At 41.2% G+C, this 22,201-nt stretch overlaps 1 protein-coding gene across 1 annotated transcript; it reads left to right on the plus strand.

Annotated features, from left to right (window-relative positions):
- The first annotated feature begins 901 nt into the window (after positions 1-901).
- Positions 902-1,840, plus strand: LOC112113845 (taste receptor type 2 member 10-like). The gene has a single exon (XM_026649519.1). It carries the CDS (start codon positions 902-904, stop codon positions 1,838-1,840), a length of 939 nt encoding a protein of 312 aa, XP_026505304.1.
- The last annotated feature ends 20,361 nt before the right edge of the window (positions 1,841-22,201 follow it).

A 22,201-nucleotide genomic window follows, 5' to 3' on the forward strand; every position in this document is an offset into this window, starting at 1 on the left:
GATACTTCCTCAGTTGGCCTCATTATTTCATCCATGCTTGGAACATACATACATTTCATTATATTTTTTTAATTCATCCATACAATTGTTAGTCACTTGTCTGTGCAAACATATCAAGAGGATGGGAAAAAAACGCAAGGAGCTCCAGGGAGGCCAGCACTGAGGCTCACGACAGTGCTGTTACATCTCTGAGCTCTTTCCTTTTATTTTATATTGTTTATTTTGTGTCACGAGGTCTATTTTTTTTTTTATCAAAAACATTTGCTGACGGCAGCCTTTAATTGCTATGGTTCTGTGGAGTGATAATGCCTGCTTATCCCTCTGGGCACTCTGTTATCCTGATTTTAGGCAATCCCAAGATGAAGAAAGCAGCAATGAGGGCTCTAAACCATGCCAAGTGCAGGCTGACAGAGGAGACTCCATAAAATCTCCCATGACTAGAACCCAGAGAAAGAGAGCCATGGCTGTATTGTGCAATAGGAGCAACCTATGACTGGTATTCTGTGCTGCCTCAAATAGAACGAATAGCAGTAGTCCAATCTGAAAATGAAGGCGCAATAATTAAAATCAATAATAATAATAAAAATCAGGAAAGAAGACCAATAGAAAAAAGTCTGTGAAGCTGGGCACAGACAGTCAATGCACAGAAATGAGGAAGTGGATATACAACTAAAAGGCAGGAGAAAGGAGTAGATCATCCCAAATGTAATAGAATCTTTCTGAGATTTGCATCCCAACAAACACAGGTGAGTCTTCCAAGTTCAATAGCTGAAAACATCTCCCATCTCACTTTCGGCTGTGATACAAAGGCAGGACAGCAGAGGCACTGTCCACTATCCACTGGCGCTTGAGTGGAGAGCATCAGAAGCTGGGCAAGCATTAGTGACCAAAGGCAAGAACCATGTTTCCTACAAATATTATTGGTTTGATCATTTTAGGAATTGAGTTCATTACAGGGATTATAGCAAACGGATTGATGATTGTTGTGAATTGCAGTGAGTGGATCAGAAGCAGAAAACTGACCTGTTGTGACATGATCCTGACTAGCCTGGGCATCTCCAGATTTTTCCTACAGTGGACAATATTCATTAACAATATCTTCCTCTTTGCATTATCTCCAGTGATGAATGGACAGTGTGACATACGGAGAAACCTCTATATTTTTTGGATGTATCTAAATACTCTCAGCCTCTGGTTTGCTACCTGGCTCAGTGTCTTCTACTGTGTGAAGATCGCCAACTTCAGCCAACCTCTCTTCCTCTGGCTGAAGCGGAGAATATCAGGGCTTGTGCCACAGCTACTCATGGGCTCCTTGCTGGTCTCCTTGGTCACCTGTTTCCCTTCAGTCAATGTCATAGAGAGAAAGTTCATAAACAATTCAACAAATAATCTGTCAGGAAACACCAGAGTGGACTGTAGACATAATATGAATTCATCTCCTGATCTTGTTATTTTGTACATGCTTGGATATTCTTTTCCTTTCTTTATATTTGTTGTTCCTGCTGTACTGTTAATCACTTCTCTGTGGAGACACACCAAGAGGATGGGGAAAAACACAAACATCTCCAGGGACACCATTACTGAGGCTCATGTCAGTGTAATTAAAGGTCTGATTGCTTTCATTTTCTTCTACATTTCTTATTTTGTGGCATTAGTGCTATTTTTATTACAAATATTTGACCACAGCAGTCCCCCTTTCATGTGGTTCTGTATAGTGGTAATGGCTGCCTATCCCTCCTGGCACTCTGTTATCCTGATTTTAGGCAATCCCAAGATGAAGAAAGCAGCAATGAGGGCTCTAAACCATGCCAAGTGCAGGCTGAGGGATGAGGCTTCATAAAACCACTCATGATCAAACTCCACAAAAACAGCCCCTTGCTCCCTTCTATTCATGAAATAATTTCCCCCTACCACAGCAAGCACTAAAATTAGAAGATTTCCCTCCAGAGCTTTGCTTCATGTGGATAGCAGTAGAGGACAATGTTAAACTTAGAGTGACATGATTCTTTTTATCTAAATGTCTGTGAATTAATAACTCATAGAAGTCGAGGGCAAACTCCTATAAATTATAAGCTACGTTGCCTGAGACTGAGAAGTGGAAGAACCCTTGAACTGGTGCACCTATCCAGTCATGCCGGGGTCCTATGGTGAGAGATATTGACTGGACTGTCCATGGCCAAGCTATGAGATCTGCAGAATACCAGATGCTTGTAAGGACCTCTGATGAAGAACATCACACTAACAAATGAAAAGATGACCTAGAGGATCTACCCTGTTGTTATGAAAGGTGCTAGAGGCTGCCACCAGGTAAGCCTTTGCTCCAAAGACAATGACAGACCAAGTTAAAGTCAATGGGTGTGCCAAGCATTCTTTCAACCTCTACAGAAAGAGCATTTAAGTCCCTTTATGTAGTAGAGACAGCTACAAACAATGGAGGGAATGTCCAAGGCACATGGCTGGTCAGAGCTAAGCTGCATAGACTGAAGGGCTTCCCGGATTGCAAACACAGGGGTTAGGATATTGGTTTATGTGCTAGGGACACAAAGCCAGGAGAAAGCCTGGAGAAGCAGTTGTGAATATGACCCTGAGAGGAAGCAGATGGACAGTGCTTCTGGGGCACAGCAGTTGTTGGAGTGATAGATTTGGGGAATTTTGAGCCACAAAACTGCCTGAAGTTGTTTATTTCTACTGTGTTCAGGAATACAGGAATTTGTATAAACTTCTGTAAATAAACAAGGTTACACTGAAAAATATCACCCATCTCATATAATCAATTTCTCATCCTAATGGAAACAACCTGGCGAGGCCCTGAATATTGGCTAACTGCTCATGCCAATGAGGCAACACTGGTGTTAGTCGCAGGAGAGAGCTTCCAAAGAGAGAAATTGTGAGCTGGTGTTCCTGCTGACCCCCATGGGAACAGATAGGGTGCTCCCAGAAATCAAAGCAAATCAATAGCAAACTGGGATTTAACGTTGGCCAAAAGAAATGAAAACAAAAGCTGGAGATGTCCCAGCAGGAACTAAAAAGACTTAAAGGAAGAGCTAGAGACATTTCAAAAGTAATTAAAGCAACATTTGGAGGTTTCCTAGGAAGGACTGAGAAATAACCAGCAGTCTTCAATAATAAAACTTAGTTGGAGCAGCAGCTAGAAAATTCCCAGTCTGGAGGTAAGGAACAAAAAAGTAACCTAGGGAAGGAATTAAAAGTGTTGCGGACCCCTGTGGATGTCAGCTTCCTGGCTGAGGAATCAGGGCAGCCAGAGAACTTGGCTAAGACAGAACACTTTACAATACTTTTCCCCCCATTTGTAACCCACAGAGACCCAGTAGGGAGAGGTCAGCTTGTTCCAGCTCAAGTAATACAAATGTCCATTATCTTTGAGGGGGGAAATCCTGGGGGAAGGGGGGAGTTGGCTCAGTTGTACATCATAGCCTAAATGAATGGATGGAGAGATGAAGAGAGCGGCAGCTTTCTGGCAGCCAACTTGAGTGGCCAGCTCTGATGGTGCTGCAGAATTCACTCCAGAAAACAGACTGTATTGTTCAGATTTGGTCCAAGCTCTTGACATGCAGTGTGGAGCCAGCCATCAGTCTGAGCTGGCCTGCTCTTGACAGTGTAGAGAATCACAAATGCCTAGTGAAAGTCCTAGTTGACAAATGAGGGAACATCAAGCTGAAGGGGCAAAGCTTGAAGGTACAAGGATCAGCCCTATAGTCTTTGTTTACATCTTGGCAGTTAAACAACAGTAAAAGGAGTTTAGCTATTGAATGCTAAAAAGACCTAAATGGTCTCAAATAGAGACAGGGACTGAGGAACAGGCACCTGTCCAAAAATGGAGAAAACTGGGTTTGAAAAGTAGATCTCTGGAATTGGGCAAGAAGTCTGGGTAGCCAAGATAGCGAATGAGCTAATAAGTGGTTTGGATTCCATTATAGCCAATAACTGCATAAGAAATGCCAAAACAAAAAGTGTGGCCCAGGGGAAACAAATTATTTCTGGACAATGGATTTGCAGTGAACAAGTTATGCTCCTGCCTCCTGGACAACAGCTGCTTGCTGTTTTAGCTTTCCAGCAAGGGAAAGATGGGGAGTGGTTGAAACCCGCTTTGAGACCCAGAGTCTCAGGGGAATTTTAGTTGGTAAAGTTCTTGTGATTTCTGTCTGTTCACTGAATGTTTCTAACAAACAGCAAATGGTAAAAGCAGGAATTTCAAGTGAAAAAATGGAAATTAGGCTGTGCAGAGCTGGCCATCTCCCCAGACACTCACAGATGGGCAGAGTTTTGTGGGGCTCTGCTGCTGTTATAGAGAGTTGATTTGTGAGTTCACCAATATCGGGAAACATTGCATAGACTGAGAAATCAAAACCATTTCAGTGGTCGACAGAGTGTGATTTGGCATTTCCAGAACTGAAAGGGATCCTTGTGACTGCTCCTCTCTTAGCCTGTTTGTATTTCAAAACCCCTTTCATATTTCACATGGATACTAGCACTCACAGACTGGCAGTCGTATTGACACAAGAATATAAGGACCATCTGAGAAGGTGCCAGGGGAACAGAATTTCAGCTTGGCTGTCCCAGAGACTGAGAGTGTAGCTGTGGAAGTTGAGGCTGGGAGAACTGTGACACTAATGAATTCCCTATTAGGATAGAATAGGAGAAGTCTGTCACAATTTAGAGACTCCACAGAAATTCATGAAATGCTGAGTCTCCGTCATGTAATCCATTTAATCTTGTTATTTGTAACCTAGAACTGCTTGTATCCATCTGCCTGCTAAACACTGGCCAGAGGTTTAAGAAAAAATAGTTGATCTGAAACTCCCTCTCATGTTCAGAGTTGTTAGTTGACTAGTTCTGGCTCATTGTATAGCACCTCAACACAGCAATAATTTCTGATCACGTCATACTAGCGTGGAAAATAGCTTATTTTGCCACGTCATGTAGTGTTTAGTTAGTGAAAGTTTTAATAACAGAACAGTGTTGTGGTTCTCAGGAGTGGTGCAGCACATCACACTGATTAGGATTTCTACACAAGATGTTGCTTTATATCTGACATCTCTACTGGATAAGTCCTGAATGATTTGCACAACTTAATATCGAAGAATATCAAGCACTTACTCACTCTAGTGACCAATAGTAACAATTGCAGGTTTCTCTTTATAGTGCAGATATTACATTGTGGATGGGACCAAATTTCTGCTCTCAGTTACTCTAGTGTAAAGATGGAGTATCTCCACTGAAATCAGTGGAGTTATTCCAGATTTACGTTGATAACTGAAGCAGAATCTGGTTCAATGTCTTTAAACTGGGGACTTTACTGTACTGGTCAAAAGTATATGGTTAATGATTTCTGTATTCTATAACAGTGGGAAAGTGTGACTAAGTGAATATATCCTGAAAGAGCCATCAAAGATCATCTTGGCTGGTTCTCTTTGATTGTGGGGTTTTTGAACTCCTAGTTAGAATTGTAATGATTCTTCAGTTATATTTTCCATCATTACTGAGCAGTGTTTTGGGTGTCACAAGATTTTTATATTTCCTTTTTGTTTTTTAAAGGGCGGCTTCCAAAAGTGAAGTCCAATACAAATAAAATCTCTTCCATGGACTGAGATGGAAGTTGACTTAATTCTGAGGTTCTTGGACTGTGGTGCTAGCTCCCAAAGACAGTCTCTGAAGCCTTTCTGTGAGGTCTGCAAAGTGCCTCGATTTCCCCTAGTTGCATCATTAATGTTTTGTACAATATAAGGGCCCAGCCCTGCATATGCTGAACACCTCCTGCGACGTTCTAAGGGCCCTCAACTCTGAGTGACTTTCTTGGCAGCTTAGGGTGCTCGGCAGCTTACAAGACTAGACCCTAAAGCTTAGAAACACATTTGACAGGAAGGGAACTGCTTTATTTCTCCCCTCCCCCCCAAATTAATAAGGGGACTATGATTTCTCAGGAAGTTGGAGAACTCATTGACTCTGATGTCACTTCTGTAAGAAGATTGTTAGTATAGAAAAGCAGAAAGAGGAAAATCATTAAAGCTTGTATGATAGTTATATCTTTATCAGCCTTTAACTTCTGGAGGCTCATGCCAGCAGAGGGAGCAAGAAGAGAGCCTATTCTGGGAATAATTATCCATGTTGATGGAAATTCTTCTGGAAAATAGTCTGGAAATTCTGTGTTGCCAACACTCGTGATATTATTGTGAGTATTGCAATGTTGGGCCATTTCTGGGGGTGCTCACAATCTTGCAAACAACTACAGGCATCTCAGGAATTTTGCATGAGTGGGATGCACTTCCCAACTTTGGCCTCTAGAGGATGCTGTTAGCACTTGTGCTTCAGTATCAGGGTGCCCCTGTGCACTCTGAGCAGGGCAGAGCCACAGAGAAAGTGCAGCACATTAGAGGTGCCCCCCTCCTCAAGTTCATCATCAGCAGACTTGGCCCCTCCTGCCATGGTCCAGGAACCCCCATGTCTCTGCAGTCTGGAGACAGGTGGCAGCTACAGGAGCCTTCCAGGAGGGAAAGGGGGCTGGGGAAGAGGGCGACTGCTGAGGTGGGGTTATGGGGGAGAGGCTGGGGAAGAGCCAGGGTGCCTGGAATGCTAGGGTGGGGGGAGCTGGGGAACAGACACACAGGGGATCGGGATGGGGTCAGGGAGCAGGGGGCTACATATTTGTACGTGCATGTTCGTATGCATTTAGGTTTGAATTGTCACACACACGTGGGAAGGGGGATGTACAAAATCCAGATGACAGACTAAACCCACAATTTGCTCTTTATTTAAAACATCTCATGACTTCTAGGCCAATCTCAATTGTTTTCTGGACTGTGACGCCTGATCTTTGAACTACTTTTAGGATTGACAATACTGTGGGCTAATGGGATGGGAAAAAACAGGATAACTATGGGCCTCTTGGAATTATCATGGCTTCCTTCTCCAGACTCGCTTGGTCTGACACTCTTATTGGGGACTGAGGCTGTTAGTTCTCCTGGAATTTATTATCCTGTTTTCTAGTTTCTCTGCTGCTGTTGACAAGCTTCTCCATGTGGGATTTTAAGCAGTTACTTCCAATAAAGCACACAACAGAGCTGCTCAAGAAGGCTCCTTCCCCCACATGGTGTTCAAGTCAGCTCCGTTATCAGCTCACCAACTGATGTCAAAGTAGATAAAGTTACAGATTCTCCCTCATTCTCTATGAGAAAGAAAAGGACTTTCCAGATTTGATGTTCCATGCCTGTGGTTACACCCCATTCTGTCTAATTCTCCATAAGCCTTTACAACTGGACTGGCAAGAAGAGCGAATATAAGATAGTTACATCAAACAACTGAATTTTGTTGAGACATTAACTGCTTGCTGTGAAACTGTTATTTGGCATTTTTTCTGGTTTCCAGATATATGTCACTTTCACCAAGAGGCATGATTGTTTCCATAAAGCTCATTAAGATTAATGTTAATTAAAAAAAACAAATCTGACTCTCATCATGAATGTCAATTATTCAAGTAATAAAGAATGGTTATTAGTTGGGAAATTACCAAGGAGAATTAATTTAAATTAGTTTGTGACAAGCTTAATACACACCTATAAATAAGCACATCTGATCTCAACACTATAGTGCATGGCACAGTTGTTAAGTGGTCTTAAATGTTCTCATGTAAGGCCTGGCTCTGAGAGGTTAAAAACACTCACCGTTCCTATCAACTTCACTCAATGCTGTGGGTGCTTGGCACCTGTCAAGAACAAGCCATTAAGGACTCAAACAAGTCCCTGTTTCAGTTTTGCTAGTAAATTAGGCAAAATTTTGAAAATCCAGAAGTCGGCCATATCCCATCGCAGGAAGTATGAAGCTAGTGCATGAAAAAGAGTTCCAAATGAACGCTGCTTAAATGTCCTGCATGCTGAAACCAAAGATAAATCTGAACCAGAGCGTGTTTTTGTAAACCTAAATTTGACTATATGACCACTGCAGCTCACTCATTACTAGCGATGCTAGTTACTGAGGGATTACAGGCTTTTCTCCTCCGTAAGGTACAATCACCAGCTATCCTGACAATGAGACTTATGGATCTGGCCTACTGATGGAAAAAGCCTGTAAAAATGGCTGTGGGCATATTGACTAATGAACTACAGGCTGCCTTAAACCTGCCCGTCCTGAGCCAGGATAAAATCAAGACGGAACATGGTGCATGCTGGAATTTATCGTTTTGACAACTGAATTGGTTGATTTATTACAGACTGTTCCAAGTTGTGTTGTTTGATCTGATGTTGCAGCACAGGATGTGACAGGGGACTGTGAAGGCTCCACTGGTCAATATGATCAGGAGGGGTGAATAGGGAGGTGGCTAAATTCATATGTAACCAAGGGGGGTTGGTAATTCCTCATCTGGATATACGTTAGTGGTCACCTGAGTTATTCAGGGAGGATGGGGTACTCCTATCTGACAGGGAAGCAGATATATTTTTGTCTTATATTAAGGAAGCAATCAATAAATATTTAGGAACCCAGTGGGGCGGGGTGAGGGGTGGCAGCCAAGCTAAATTCCACGCTCCTTGTGGCAGATGTCCAGTGCAGTACCTGATAAGGCAGGAATATGGTTATTGGATAAAAGGGATTGGAAAAGGAGTTCAAGGATGGCATCCCTTAAGCCAGCTGAGGAAGAAGGTTTTGAGGCTCCTATGACTAGTACAGTGGACTCTTTTTTCTAGCCTCCCTCTTAAGGGAGCAAAGGAAGTGGGGTTCAGGTTCCAACATTTGGTACAGCAGGAAGCTGACGCTCCTCTTTTTACTAGCCCCCCTTTAGGGGAGCAGAGGCAGTGGGATTCAGGGTACCCTTTTATAGCCCCCTTTAGCCTCATGCAAGAGGAGGATGCTGAGATTCTAGCAATGGGATGTCTCGGACCAAATTGGGGATTATGTGAAAATAATTATTAAATAATGATGACCTGCACTGTACAATTTATAGCTGGGGACTCCCAGATATTTTAAGTGAATAAAGTTGTGGCCTAATTAAACCACATCCATTTCCTGGCTGGACAATTGCATTGCTTGTTCCTTTTAGATCATTCTGCTGGGTTATCAGTCACTCACCTTTCACCAGCACTAAATTATCTACAAATAGGGTAACCAGACCGCAAGTGTGAAAAATTGGGATGGGGGTGGGGGGTAATAAGAGCCTATATAGGAAAAAGACCCAAAAATCGGAACTGTCCCTATAAAATCAGGACATATGGTACCCTATCTACAAAGAGTATAAAAATATTTGCTATAAGGTGGCTCATTTTCAGAGGTGCTGAGCACCCACAACTCCCACTGACTTTAATAGGTGCTGGAGGTAATTAGCACCACTGAAAATTGGGCCAGTCCTGTTAGATATGCAGATCTTGTGCTGCAGTTTTCCAATTCAAAGTGTTATGCTCTGAAAGGTTTGAACTAAACTTGTCAATTGCAGCTGTAGTATCAATATAAGCCCACATGTGTATTGAGCCTTGCACAAATATTTGTAAAGGTCATCCTAGTCTATTTACAGTGTATGGCCTCTTAGACAATTGCTTTCTTATTCTCCTGATTCCTGGCAGAGACATTTTGTTGTCTCTCATCAATTCTCGGCACTGCTGATGTGTCCCAAAGTTGCAAGAGGCCGAGTCTTAAAATATTGTAACAGATGCTCAGGAATTCTGTCCTTGACTCTGTCTATTTCTGCTGTGCACAGGCTTTTTCTTCTAGAAACTTTTCCATCTCATTTCTGCACAAATAACTGTTTTGTTCACCTTTTATACATCACCAGATGGCAAAATAAGAAGCTTCTGTGTTGGGAAGATACAATCAAATCAATCCAGATTCTCTTAAACATTTGTACTGCTTGAAATGTGGAGAGAATTTTTTTTGCATTGCAAATATGTATAGTGTTTGAACTGTATGTTGAACTTGCTGTATGTTGTTCCAAATGCTCCAGCTGTTTTCCTCTCTATTTATAAATTCCAAGGCCAGAAGGGACCATTGTGACCACCTAGTCTGACCTCCTGTATAACACAGCCATAGAACTTCCACAAAATAATTCTTAGAGCATCTCTTTTAGAAAAAACATCCAATCTTGATTTAAAAATTGACAGTGATGGAGAATCCACCATGACCCTTGGTAAATTGTTCCGGTGGTTAATAACTCTCACTGCTAAAAATGTATGCCTTAGTTCCAGTCTGAATTTGTCTAGCTTTGTCTTCCAAACACTGGATCATGTTTTAACTTTCTCTGCTAGACTGAAGAGCCCATTACTAAATATTCTCAATGTAGATATTACAGACTGTAATCAAGTCACCCCTTAACCGTCTCTTTGTTAAACTAACTAGATTGAGCTCCTTGACTCGATCACTATAAGGCATGTTTTCTAATTCTTTAATCAATCTTCTGGCTCGTCTCTGAACCCTCTCCAATTTATCAACATCCTTCTTGAACTGGACACAGTATGTCAGCAACGGTTGACCAGTGTTAAATACAGAAGTAAAATAACCTCTCTACTCCTACTCAATTCTTGTTTTTGCAGCCTAGAATTGGATTAGCTCTTTTGGCCACAGCATCACGCTGGGAGCTCATGTTCAGCAGATTATTGTCCACAACCCCCAAATCTTATTCAGAGTCATTACCTTCCGGGAGAAAGTCCCCCATCCTATAAGTATGGCCTACATTCTTTGTTCCTAGATGTATACGTTTACATTTAACTGTATTGGAATACATATTGTTTGCTTGCGCCAAGTTTACCAGGTGACTCAGATAGCTTTGAATCAGTGAGCTGTCCTCTTCATTATTTATCACTCTCCCAATTTTTGTGTTATCTGCGAACTTTATCAGTGATGATATTATGTTTTCTTCCAGGTCACTGATAAAAATGTTAAATAGCATACGGCCAAGAATCGATCCCTGCAGGACTCCACTGAAAACACACCCGCTTGATGATATTTCCCTGTTTACAATTAGAAGGCTTGTACTGCAGTTACCAATTCAAAATGTTGTGCTTTGAAGGGTTTGAATTGAACTAGTCAGTTTCAGCTACAATATCAATATTAGCCTACATTGAGCCTTCAACAAACATTTGTAAAGGTCATCCTGGTCAGCCAGTTTTGAATTAATTTAATGATGCCATGTTAATTCTATATCATTCTAGTTTTTTAATCAAAATGTTGTGCGGTATCAAGTCAAACGCCTAATAGAAGTCTATTACGTCAACACTATAATCTTTGTCAGCCAAATTTATAATCTCATAAAAATAAATCAAGTAAATTTGACAGGATCTATTTTCCATAAACCTATGTTGATTTGTATTAATTACATTACCCTCCTTTAATTCTTTATTAAGTAAGTACAAGATCAGCAGGTCCATTATTTTGCCTGGGATTGATATCAGGCCGACAGGCCGATAATTACCAGGTCATCCTGTTTATCCTTTTGAAAAATTAGCACAACATTAGCTTTCATCCAGTCTTCTGGAACTTCCCCAGTGCCCCAAGACCTACGGAAAATCAGCATTAATATTCCAGCTTGCTCTTCAGCCATCTTTTTGAAAAAACTTTTGTATGCAAGTTTGCTGATTTAAAAAAGATCCAACTTTAGTAGTTTCTGTTTAATATCCTCCAGAGATACTAGTGGAATGAAAAGTGTATTATCAGCACCATATGATGAGACTATATCATCTGTTTTCCCCCAAATATAGAACAGAAATATGTATTGAACTCTTTTACTTTTTGTTCATTATTATTGATAATTCTACCATTTCTACCTACTAATGGACTAATATCATTGTTTCAGGTTTCTTATTTTCCTTAACTCTGCTGGCCATAGATTTCTCTTTGTGCCCTTTACTTCCTTTATCAATTTTCTATAATTCCTGACTTCTGATTTATATTCATTACTATCAACTTCCCCTTTCTTCCATTTGTTATATATATAAAATCTGCCTTCATTTTCCCTCTAAACCAAGTCAGTTTTTTAACTAGTACAACCTTTTCCCTCGATTGTGGGATGGTGGCTTTTTGGGCTTCCTAGTGAGGTGTTATTAAGTTATTTCCATTTATCATTCACATTTTTCTGATTAACTTCTTCCTTCCTGCTGATTTGGCTCATCATTGTTTTCAGCTTTGTAAAATTGGCCCTACTAAAGCACTAAGTATATATATTACTGCTTTGGACTTTATTCCACTTGCACATTATAAATGTGTTCATATCATGATCATTTGTACCTAAGCTACCATTAACTTTTAGTTCTGTGATCAGTTCCTCTTTATCTGTTAAGACAAGGTCTAATAAAGAATACCCCTGTGTTTGCTGTAACATTTTTTGAGTTAGGAAATTATCTATAATGTTTAGAAATTCCAAAGATATTTAGTAGTGGCAGCATGAGACCTCCGGCATGTATCTCTCAAATTGAAGTGTCCCATGATCATGCAAGCTTTCCCCTCCCCCCCTATGCTTTATAGATAGATGTGTAAGGAGGTGGTCATCCTGTTCCCTAGTATGATCTGGTGGTCGGTAGCAGACACCAACTAATACCCCATCTTGTGCTTTATCTGTGAGGAGATTGATCCATAAACATTCAAGATTATTTTCTTCTCAGTTATCGGTGACTCAGAAACAGCTAATGCCATTTTGACATAAGGTAGAACCTCAGAGTTACGAACACCAAAGTTATGAACTGACCAGTCAACCACATGCCTCATTTGGAACTGGAAGTATGCAATCAGGCAGCAGAGACAAAAGAAAGCAAATACTGTGTACATTTAACACAGTATAGTACTGTGTTAATGTAATCTACTAAAAAAATAAAGGGAAAGTTTAAAAAAAAACAATTTCAGGCAAGAGTGTATTGCAGAGACAACACTTATTGCTCTGGTGAGTGACCTCCTCTTTCACATGGTCAAGGTAAGTACTAACCTCTTGCAGAACTAAATGCTTAAGTCAATTCTTCAATTTATCTTGCCTTCATTAATTTCTGCACACACTCTCTCTCTCTCTGTCTCTCACACACATACACAAAATATACCTACACACTCACATACAATCAAAAGTGAGCATTCTTGTAAACTAAACAAGTCATTTTACCTAACCGCCTGTAGTGCAGGAAGAGAGACAGCGATGACTATTGTCCTGTTTCTATTTTTAAATACTTGGGTGGTTCTTGAGGTAAGACAGGTAATAAATGCATTTAGAATATTTAGAGAAAGCAAACACAAAAGGGGGACAAGCAAAGACAAAGCAAATTAATTTAAAATGAATAAAAAACAAGAATGCAGCATAGATATGTTTGTCAGCATTTTTATGGCCATAAGAGTGACAGCATTACTACTAGCACAGATGTCAATGTAAAGCCTAAATTCTTGAACCTAGGCCTGCAGAACTGCTAGGTAGCAAACTATGCTGCCACACAGCAGTAACAATAACTAGCTTGCACTCCACTACCCATGACTTGGTGGACACAGGCTAGGAGAAGTCCCACCTCAAGGGGTATGATAGGCAGCAACCTCATTGCTGCTGATTGGCTCCCTGCCCTATTTAAAGCCAAGGGGCAGTTGAGAAAATGTTCAGGCAGCAGTGTGGGTCTTCTGTAGCTGCCATAATCATTCCTGCTTGTGAACTCCTGCCTTTGTCCTTGCCTTGTTTGGGACATCACCACCTGACCTAGACCCTGAAAGCTGACTTTGATTCTGATCTTTGGTATTGACACTGGCCTGGAACTTCTCCACTACTCAGCCTCGGGTTTGACTCTGCTCTGACCCTTGGCCCTGACTGCCCTTCTCAGGAACCTGACAGTCAAATTGTGAAACACATGGCCATAGACTCCAAAGCCTTTCCTGCATAATAAAAGCAGTGAGATCATGTCTCACTGAAAAGTACACCCAGGTGACAAGAGAAGATACTTTCAGTATTCAGTTTAAAATTGTGGGAAATCCTCCCCAGTTCCTGTACTTGGCTTCCAGGATCACTTGCATTGTCACAAGGTGGCATATTGGTCTAAATTTTCAGAAAAAATGTTCACACAATTACTATGATTTTGCACACAGTCAAACTGCACATGCAAATGGTTAGTTACACATGAAACTGGTCATTTGCTCATGTAATTACTGTAATTGTGAGTACAGTCATGGTAATTGAATTGTATCCAAAAATTACGTCTACAACTATGCATGTATTTTTTGAAAATTTAGCTCCTTGTGTATAATACAGTGGATTGTCCAGTGTTTAGATACTGTGGGGATGGAAGCTATAGAAAAAAATCTAATATGGAGGGAGATGGAAGAGACAGAGAGTTGTCTATGTCTGACTGCCAATGTTCCACACTATGAGTCCTTATACTTGAAGTAGGTGAAGGGCAGGGTATATGCCTATATCCCAGTACCTTGTTGAACCTACTATCTGGTGCTCCAGAATCTCAGATTTCATTAAAAAACAAAGGAAGTCTCAAGTTGTTACAGTTGTGAAGAAATACTCAGTTTTGAATTTTGAGGTTAACTGACACAGAGACGTATGCCGAGAGCCTGGAATGAGAAGTCTTAGAGTGTGAACTGCCCCATTCATCTCAGCAAGGTGTTAACTCAGATGCCCAGTGTTGGTAATATATATGCCAGCTTTGTTAAATTTCAAGAATGGAGAGTGTGGCTCACAGTTCCACACAACTCACTGTGTGAGAGATGTCTTATTTTGGTACCACAAATAGATGCTGTGTGGGAGATACCACCACTCATTTCCACACTCCCCCCATTAAGATAGAGCCAAGCCCTATGATCTTATTTTGGGGGAGAAATTTAGAAGAGTACCATGACCATACCCCCATCAATTTGATTCCTGGTGAGGAAAATTCATGAGAGACATTCAATAGCACAGTTGAGAAACACTAATCTCCTCCTCACTCATTTCCTTTCCTTTCTGTTCTCTTTTTTGTTATACTTTTTCTTCATTCTGTGAGGAGGCTGTTGTATGCTGAGACAGTGCCTGGTCCATATTTGGGAAGCCACAGTGTGACAGGGTGTACAAACCACACAACTGCCAGACAAGGATTAAGGAACTGCTCCGGGTGAGAGCAGTCCAACCCTGTTGCCCGTGAAAGGCATGTCAGGCCTGGAGGGAGGATGTAACAAGGAGAAGCCCAGCTCAGTTGGTGGCAGACTGGAGGGAGAGAGCAGGGCTTCAGTTCTCAGCTCCTGGGGAGGACTTGGTAGAAGATAGGAACTGCTTGGGTGATTGCTGCCCATTGGCCCCTCTCCTGAGTGAAGGAGACCTCCAGTGCTTTCACACTAGTAATAAAAACTTACTTTTGGGAATTGACAGGGCTACAGCCTGCCAGAGGCTCCCTGGAGGAAGAGTCCTACCACAAACTTATGTGAGTTCACTTGTGTTTAACTGTGCTCTTGAGCTCTGACAACCCTGGAAGGCCTGGGGAAAAGTGAAACAGTGTTATTTTGAGTGCCGTGGACAGCTGGCTCATGGTCTAGAATTCTAGGGATATGACCCATGGTAGAGAGAGGGCACTTGCTGTCCTATGGTGTTGAAAAACCTGCAACCAAGGACAAGCACTCAGAGGAGCTGCACCCTGGGGGGAGGGGGTGAAGTATTGTATGACCCTTCTGATAAAAAAAAAAGGGGGGTGAACATAGCATAGACCTAGGAGAGCAGGTGTGGCCCAAGAAGGATTAAGGTCTCTTTTTTAGCATAGTCATCTGTTTCATTTGGACTGGCTGGTGGGACAAATCACCTGACCAGCCTGAGGGAGACTGTTTAGTGGGTAAACTGAGGCAGCATCCACCACTGTCAGTGGAAAGGTAATCTGCCTTTTCAAAGGGGGTTCGGTCTTGCATTTCTTGTGTTCCTCAATCTCTTACTGAAATCAGTGGGAGATTTGGGCAAGGGATCCAGGATAAGACATTAAGCTGCACTCTTTCAAATACCATGAAGATATCCAGCACATATTTTTTTCTGGGGGTGAAGATTATTTATGGAGAGAGTGGCTATTTTAACTCAGGATTATATTTAACAGAAACCTACATCCTTACAAATAGAAATCAAACCTGGAAAATGTGAAGGAAAGAAGAAAATTAGAAGCACAATAAAGAAAAAAACCTAATGCCATTATAGAAACTTACTGCTGAAGAGTTTCTTACTCTTACTTCACACAGTATCTGCATGTTTCAGACCTATGGAAGATCTAATCCCTATCTATTAGAGATACTTTAAAATATTGACTGCTTTTGGGGAATTAGTCTGATGTAGAAATAATTGTATAGCTTCACTCCAGTAATACTTATATTGTTGCAATAGTAATGGAAAAATTATTGATCGGCAGCAAAGTTAAATGGTGCTGCTTGAGTAAGACTATAGTGTATAATATCCACCCATCAGGAAGTATTATGCTGGTAGTAAACTCTTTTCCTGGTTTGGGTAACATAAACATAAATCATATTTGTTTCAAAAACACACGTCACTGTACTATATTCACTGTTGCCAACACACTCAATTATATTCTCCAGCTCCTGGAAATATGTTAAAAGGTGAGTTTCTCAGCTAGTAGTTTCTCTAAAAAATAAGTTTGTTTGTCCTTGTGTTATGGAGAAAAGCTTGAAAACATGACCCAAGAGCACCCTGAAGTCTCAATCGGGAAGGCAAATAAAAATAATCCAATTTCTTTAACATCTCATGGATTTTTAAGCTAAAAATCATTTTTTTTTTTTTAGGGCCTGGCTCCTGATTTTTTTGAACACTTGTGGTTGGGAATGCTGCATAGCTATATGAGTTATAGGCTGCTTTTTGATTTGGATCAATTGCGTCCAACCGTCTCAGTCTGAGTGGCCAACGTAATATTTCAAAAGGTGAAAGGGTCACAATCAATACTTCGGGGCAGATTTTTGCTCCTGTTCCGCTCCTTTTGTGCTGTTCAGGTGGCGCAAAGGAAGTGGAGACTGATACAAGTCCCCTACTGGGGATTCTTCCACCTGGCATACGCAGCGCCTCACAGCTCCCCACAGCTTGTGATGCAGGGGATATGATGGGTGTGGTCCCTGCTGCGGGCAATCTTGCAATGCTGCAAAAGATTCCAGCCTTCACACAACTTGGGAGAGGGAGAATCTAGGCAGAAGAGGCATTAAACTGGAAGCCCAGAAACCATGAATTTTAGTCCAGCTCTTTCACTGACAGTTGTTAGGGGCTGTTAAGCAAAGAAATATTGTGAAGCAACGCCTCGCACTGCAATCTCAGGGGGATGACGATGACTAGCCATTCACTAGCTAAGATAATTGAAAGCTGGCATGATGCCACTTTAGACAGAGCTGGGAATAGAACCTCAGTCTTTAATATACTAAAGCCAACTCTTATCTGCATTATCTCACAGGGTTTTTTTTTTGTTTGTTTTTTTGCAAGTAGCAGCTCAAATTAGGTGCTGCGTTACCCTCCAGTGGCTATTATAGACCACATATGATTGCCACTTCTTACATAAGGGATCAGGTTGTTTAGCTTGAGTGGTAGTAACTCATACACATTTAATCCCCAAAGGTCACAGGTTGAATCCCCACAAACAAACCAGATGGGGGAGTTGTTATATTTGGCAATGATGTCTGTAGCTTCTAGACTACGATCTGCTCCTGGAGCCAGGAAATGAATCAAAGATTCTTGATGCCCGGCATTCCATTACTGCCCCACAAATACTTGTGTAACCCACTAGCAAAGTGTGTGCAGTGTCTCCTGGTAGAGGTTTGTCCCCATAGAAGCTAAAGCCTAATGTGTGTGTCTCTCTTTTGCTTCCCATTACCCCTATAACCGAAGTGGCAGAAGTTTGTACGGTGGATCTGCTGCTGATTGACCCATGTGGGGGAAAAAAAATATATACGGTATGTACATATAAGAACCCTAGGGTAATTGTTCAAACAATTTTGTAATCACAAAACATTGAACTGAGAGGTGATTTTGGACACTGTTAATATTTGCTTTACTGTTGCATTTTTCAGGTTTGCATTTTGGTTAATGGCAGCTACCCCTTTAAGACCAGGGGCAGACTGCGAATGTGTTTGGAGGATTTTGCCTAGGTGTCCCGAGACTAGAAAGATTGCATGTGTCAGCTCCAAAGAGGCCAGAATTGATTTAATAAACCATGTATCTCCAGAAAACAAGCCTAATTCTCAAAGATGTAACATTAGTGTTTATGGGGACTGGATACTCCAAGACTGTGCTGATGAGCTTGAGAGCCTTCCAACTGCAGGAAACCAGTTGAACTGGGCAGGATTAAAAGTTGTTCCATCTAATGGATATTTGGTATCTCGTGTATCTGAGTTTGGTGGATCTGTCACAAACTCACCACTACATTTTGCACCAGATTCTAAGTTTTCCAGGATGGATTTGGTATCTCTTATGTGTTTGTATGGTGCCTAGTGCAATGGGACCCCAGTCTTGGCTGGGCCCCCTAGCAAGTGCCAAAATCACCTTTCTAAAGACTTGTGACAGTTGGCAACACTGGTCCGAGGAGTTCAGAATTCAGGAGACAGGCCAAAAATCATGATTTAATCTCTTAAACAAAACATCCCATGATTCTTTTCTAATCACGCAATCTTTGGGGGGGGGGGGAGGTCTGACCCATAACTTGTGAAATCTTGTGGCTGGTGATGTTGGGGCATATCAAGTGAGAGGAATTCCGAGCTCTGACACTATACAAACATATAGTGAGGCACTGGGTTCCAGGTCCCTCTTTAGCCCTCTTTCAAGCTGATTTCTATGGAAGTTGTACTGCTAGGGGTGAGTCCTTTCTCTAAGATGGTAGAGATGGGTAGGTTAATGCTGACTCATGGATCAGTATTAACTTACCCACAGAGTTTCTCTGGCTTGGTGGGGGTATCATGCCATCTCTCTAGCCATTCATTTTAGCCCCATCACTGGCTTGTCCTTATCGGCTCTTTCTCAAGTATGAATCTTTAACAATCTCTGCCCTTGCTAAGGCCTGGTGGAGAGAAGTGGAGGAAGAATATCATGCAGACATCTTTTTCCCATTCCCTCTTCCAAACCCATTGGGCTGGGATATGCTGGATTCCTGTATCAGCTGCTCATTGACGAGGAGGGTAAAATATGATCTAAACTCATTGATTACATTACTAAGCATATATTTATGTGGACAGTGGTGCTGGAACTAGGAGTACTGGGGATGCTGCCATGCCCCCTGACTTGAAGAAGAATAACAAACACTTTATACATGGTTTCCATCATCAGCACCCCCACTATAAAATTTTTTCCAGCATCCCTGGCTGTGAACTGCATTTGTTAGTTTCTTTTTACATGTCTTTTGATTGACAATAAAATACAGAGAGGAAAGATGGCCCGGTGATTAGAATTCTGGCCAGTGACTCAAGTTCAAGTCCCTGCTCCTCCAGACTTCCTGTGTGACCTTGGGCAAGTCACTTGTCTCTCTGTGCCTCAGTTCCCCATCTGTAAAATGGGTATAATAGCACTTCCTTGCCACTTAGGGGTGTTGTAATTTAAGGATCAATTAGTTAAAGATTGTGAAGTACTCTGAGATTATAGTAGTGGGGGGCCATATGTGTGTGTTTGACAGATATCAAAATATTAGGGTTTTTATGTAGAATGTTGAGAAACCATGATGCAGACATGTTCGTTATTGTTTATTCCTCAAATGTTATAAAATCCAAATGTAGTATAGGCATTTTCAAGACCTGATTTACTGTAGTTACTCATTCTTGGTATGGACTTGTTAGGCCTGATTCTTTTTTCAGATCTGTTTTTACTGATGTAACTCCACTGGATTGAGAAGATTTACTCCTATCTTAATCTGGTGCAAGGGACTGGAAAATCAAGCCCTCTGTCTCACATTAATTAATATGATTTTAAAGATATATTAAAAGTGCCAGATGCTTGGGATAGATTTATTTTGCTTTTTAATATACGAATAAATCTAAACAAATAGATTCTTAGTGGACACACAGTCTGCAGTGGGAACCCTCTCCTAATCTCTTTAGTAGCAGTAGGTAAGCAGCCTTCCACATTGTTGGCTGCCGGAGTTGACTTCCTGAAACCTCAGCTTCAATCACATGTGCCAAAAATTGTTATCTTCCTTTCTCAACTGAGAACAGCCTTGAATGTAATGGGCCCTTATGCGCATGCACAAATGTAAATCAACAAGGTTTAGGGGGGTGGGGAATAGTGGTACTTTAATCTCCAGCTTCACAGACTCAAATGCAGAATCTCGGAATTCTCTCTTTGCTGCTCCCAGAGTAGTAGCAGGTTGTCTCTTCTCTGCTACATGAAGAAATGGATTATAAAAATGATTCTGGCCAGAACTCTGAAATGCTAGTTGCTTGATATCTTATCAAATTCACCCTGCTGCTCCACTTAAACAGAATGGAAGAGTCTAGAAAAAGTGCCGTATGCTGTGCCAGCAAGAATACCCAATTTAACTTCACATTGACTAAAGTAAGATGTAAAATACCGAAGAGATCTTCATTAACAGGTTTCTATGTTTCCTTTTCATTAATATGTAATGTTCTAAATACCATCCAGAGTCCAGAAAAAACCCTATTTCAGCATGGGTTCACCATCAGTAGGCTGGTTATTCACTCGCAAATGGGAAACGAGTCCCCTAAGGCCAGCCAGATTTTAAGTTTAGCACTATGCTACAATTATTTATTGATGCTCAGTTAAACAAAATTGCAGCTTCACAATATGACCTGCATTTTGTGACATTTTCGGTGACAGCTGATTTACAAATACAGCTGCTCGGCCACACTTTAACTGCTGATGTTTGGATACAAAATTAATCTTGGCTTTGCTTTGGGCTGTTTGCTACCAGCCAGTCATTATTCACAGATAATGACTGACTTCCTGTGGGCTAATGCTTGAATGTATTCTCCTAAAATTACAAAATAATTTTGTGCTCAGACATATTCCATATTTTTCACACAACTGAAAATCAAATGAAAGCAGAGTGTAGAAGTGCACTGTTATTATAAGGCCACTGCTGATATAAGTTTGTTTAATGGCGTTGGCAACTGGAGTACATTAAAGTCCATTAACTGGAAATTTTGGTGCTAACATTCATCTGAGAGTTGCCAGACTACTGCTGTGAATGATTGCATAATTCCATTGGGGAATATTAGTGAAACGCTAGCACCAATCGCATCAAGAAATAACTGATTTGTATTTTAACACTAAGGAACGTGGCATTAAAAAACCCATTAATCCTCATTTAGCAACAAATAAGCCATGAATATTTTATCGATGTCTATATAACAGCGACATTCCATTAATCTTCACTGAACAAATGCGATTATGGCTGTAACAAAAAACAATGGCTATCTTAACCCTAGCCAGGCAATTTGATAAGATGGCTTTGGACATACTGATTGCTGAGAGCCATTTGGTGATGATTAAGTTTGTTGATGACGGTGTGGCTCTGTTCAAATTCTCAACCAAGCAACTCTCGCAACTGAAAATTGCAATAATATCATAACTGGAGGGTAACTCTAATTTACAAGGCAATAACTTGAGACAGCCACTCCCCAAAAATTGATCAGGTACAACTGCAGTCCCTGCATGCCCTTGAGCACAAGCACTACTCCCTGTTAGTGCCCACCACTCCCTCCAGGGCACTAGCCACCCCCAAGAAGACAGGGAAAAGATAAGACCATGGCTTCATCCTCCTTCCAGTGGCCAGCAGAGGCCAAGGCACCTCTGAAAATCAGTGTGTGTGTGTGTGTGTGTGTGTGTGTGTGTGTGTTTTCAGATATAGGGTATCTAAGGTTAATATTCATAAAACTACAGAAAGAAGCAGATCTCAAGACTAGTCTATGTTGCAGACATCAAGAAAATTGTAATGGCACCGTGTATCAAAGCAAATCACAAGCTTACTCAGTAACTGGTAAGTGAGGGATTTCACAGGCACTCAAGCAGAATATCATTGGCCACCTGGATCACTTTTATTAATGGAAGCAGATTCTGATTAACCAAGTCAACTAAAATATCTATCGGTCTTAGACTATTAATTTAGTAACAAGGTTATCAAATGGGTCATCATTAGTATAAATATTAACATATAGGAAATATCTGCAATATAGTGAAAGATACAGAGGCAGTTATGATTATTTGGGACCCACTCTGCTTGATCTAAGGCATCTCAACAGCATATGATAGAGAGAGATGCCTGAATGGATTCTGATTTTGCTCAGAGCAGTTTTACGATGG

This window comes from Terrapene carolina, unplaced genomic scaffold (assembly GCF_002925995.2).
Source record: "Terrapene carolina triunguis isolate 2854851 unplaced genomic scaffold, T_m_triunguis-2.0 Scaffold85, whole genome shotgun sequence".
NCBI classification, from domain to species: Eukaryota; Metazoa; Chordata; order Testudines; family Emydidae; genus Terrapene; species Terrapene triunguis.

Excerpts from the sequence above, each read along its gene's own strand:
- LOC112113845 (XM_026649519.1), top strand. The coding sequence starts at position 902 with ATGTTTCCTACAAATATTATTGGTTTGATCATTTTAGGAATTGAGTTC.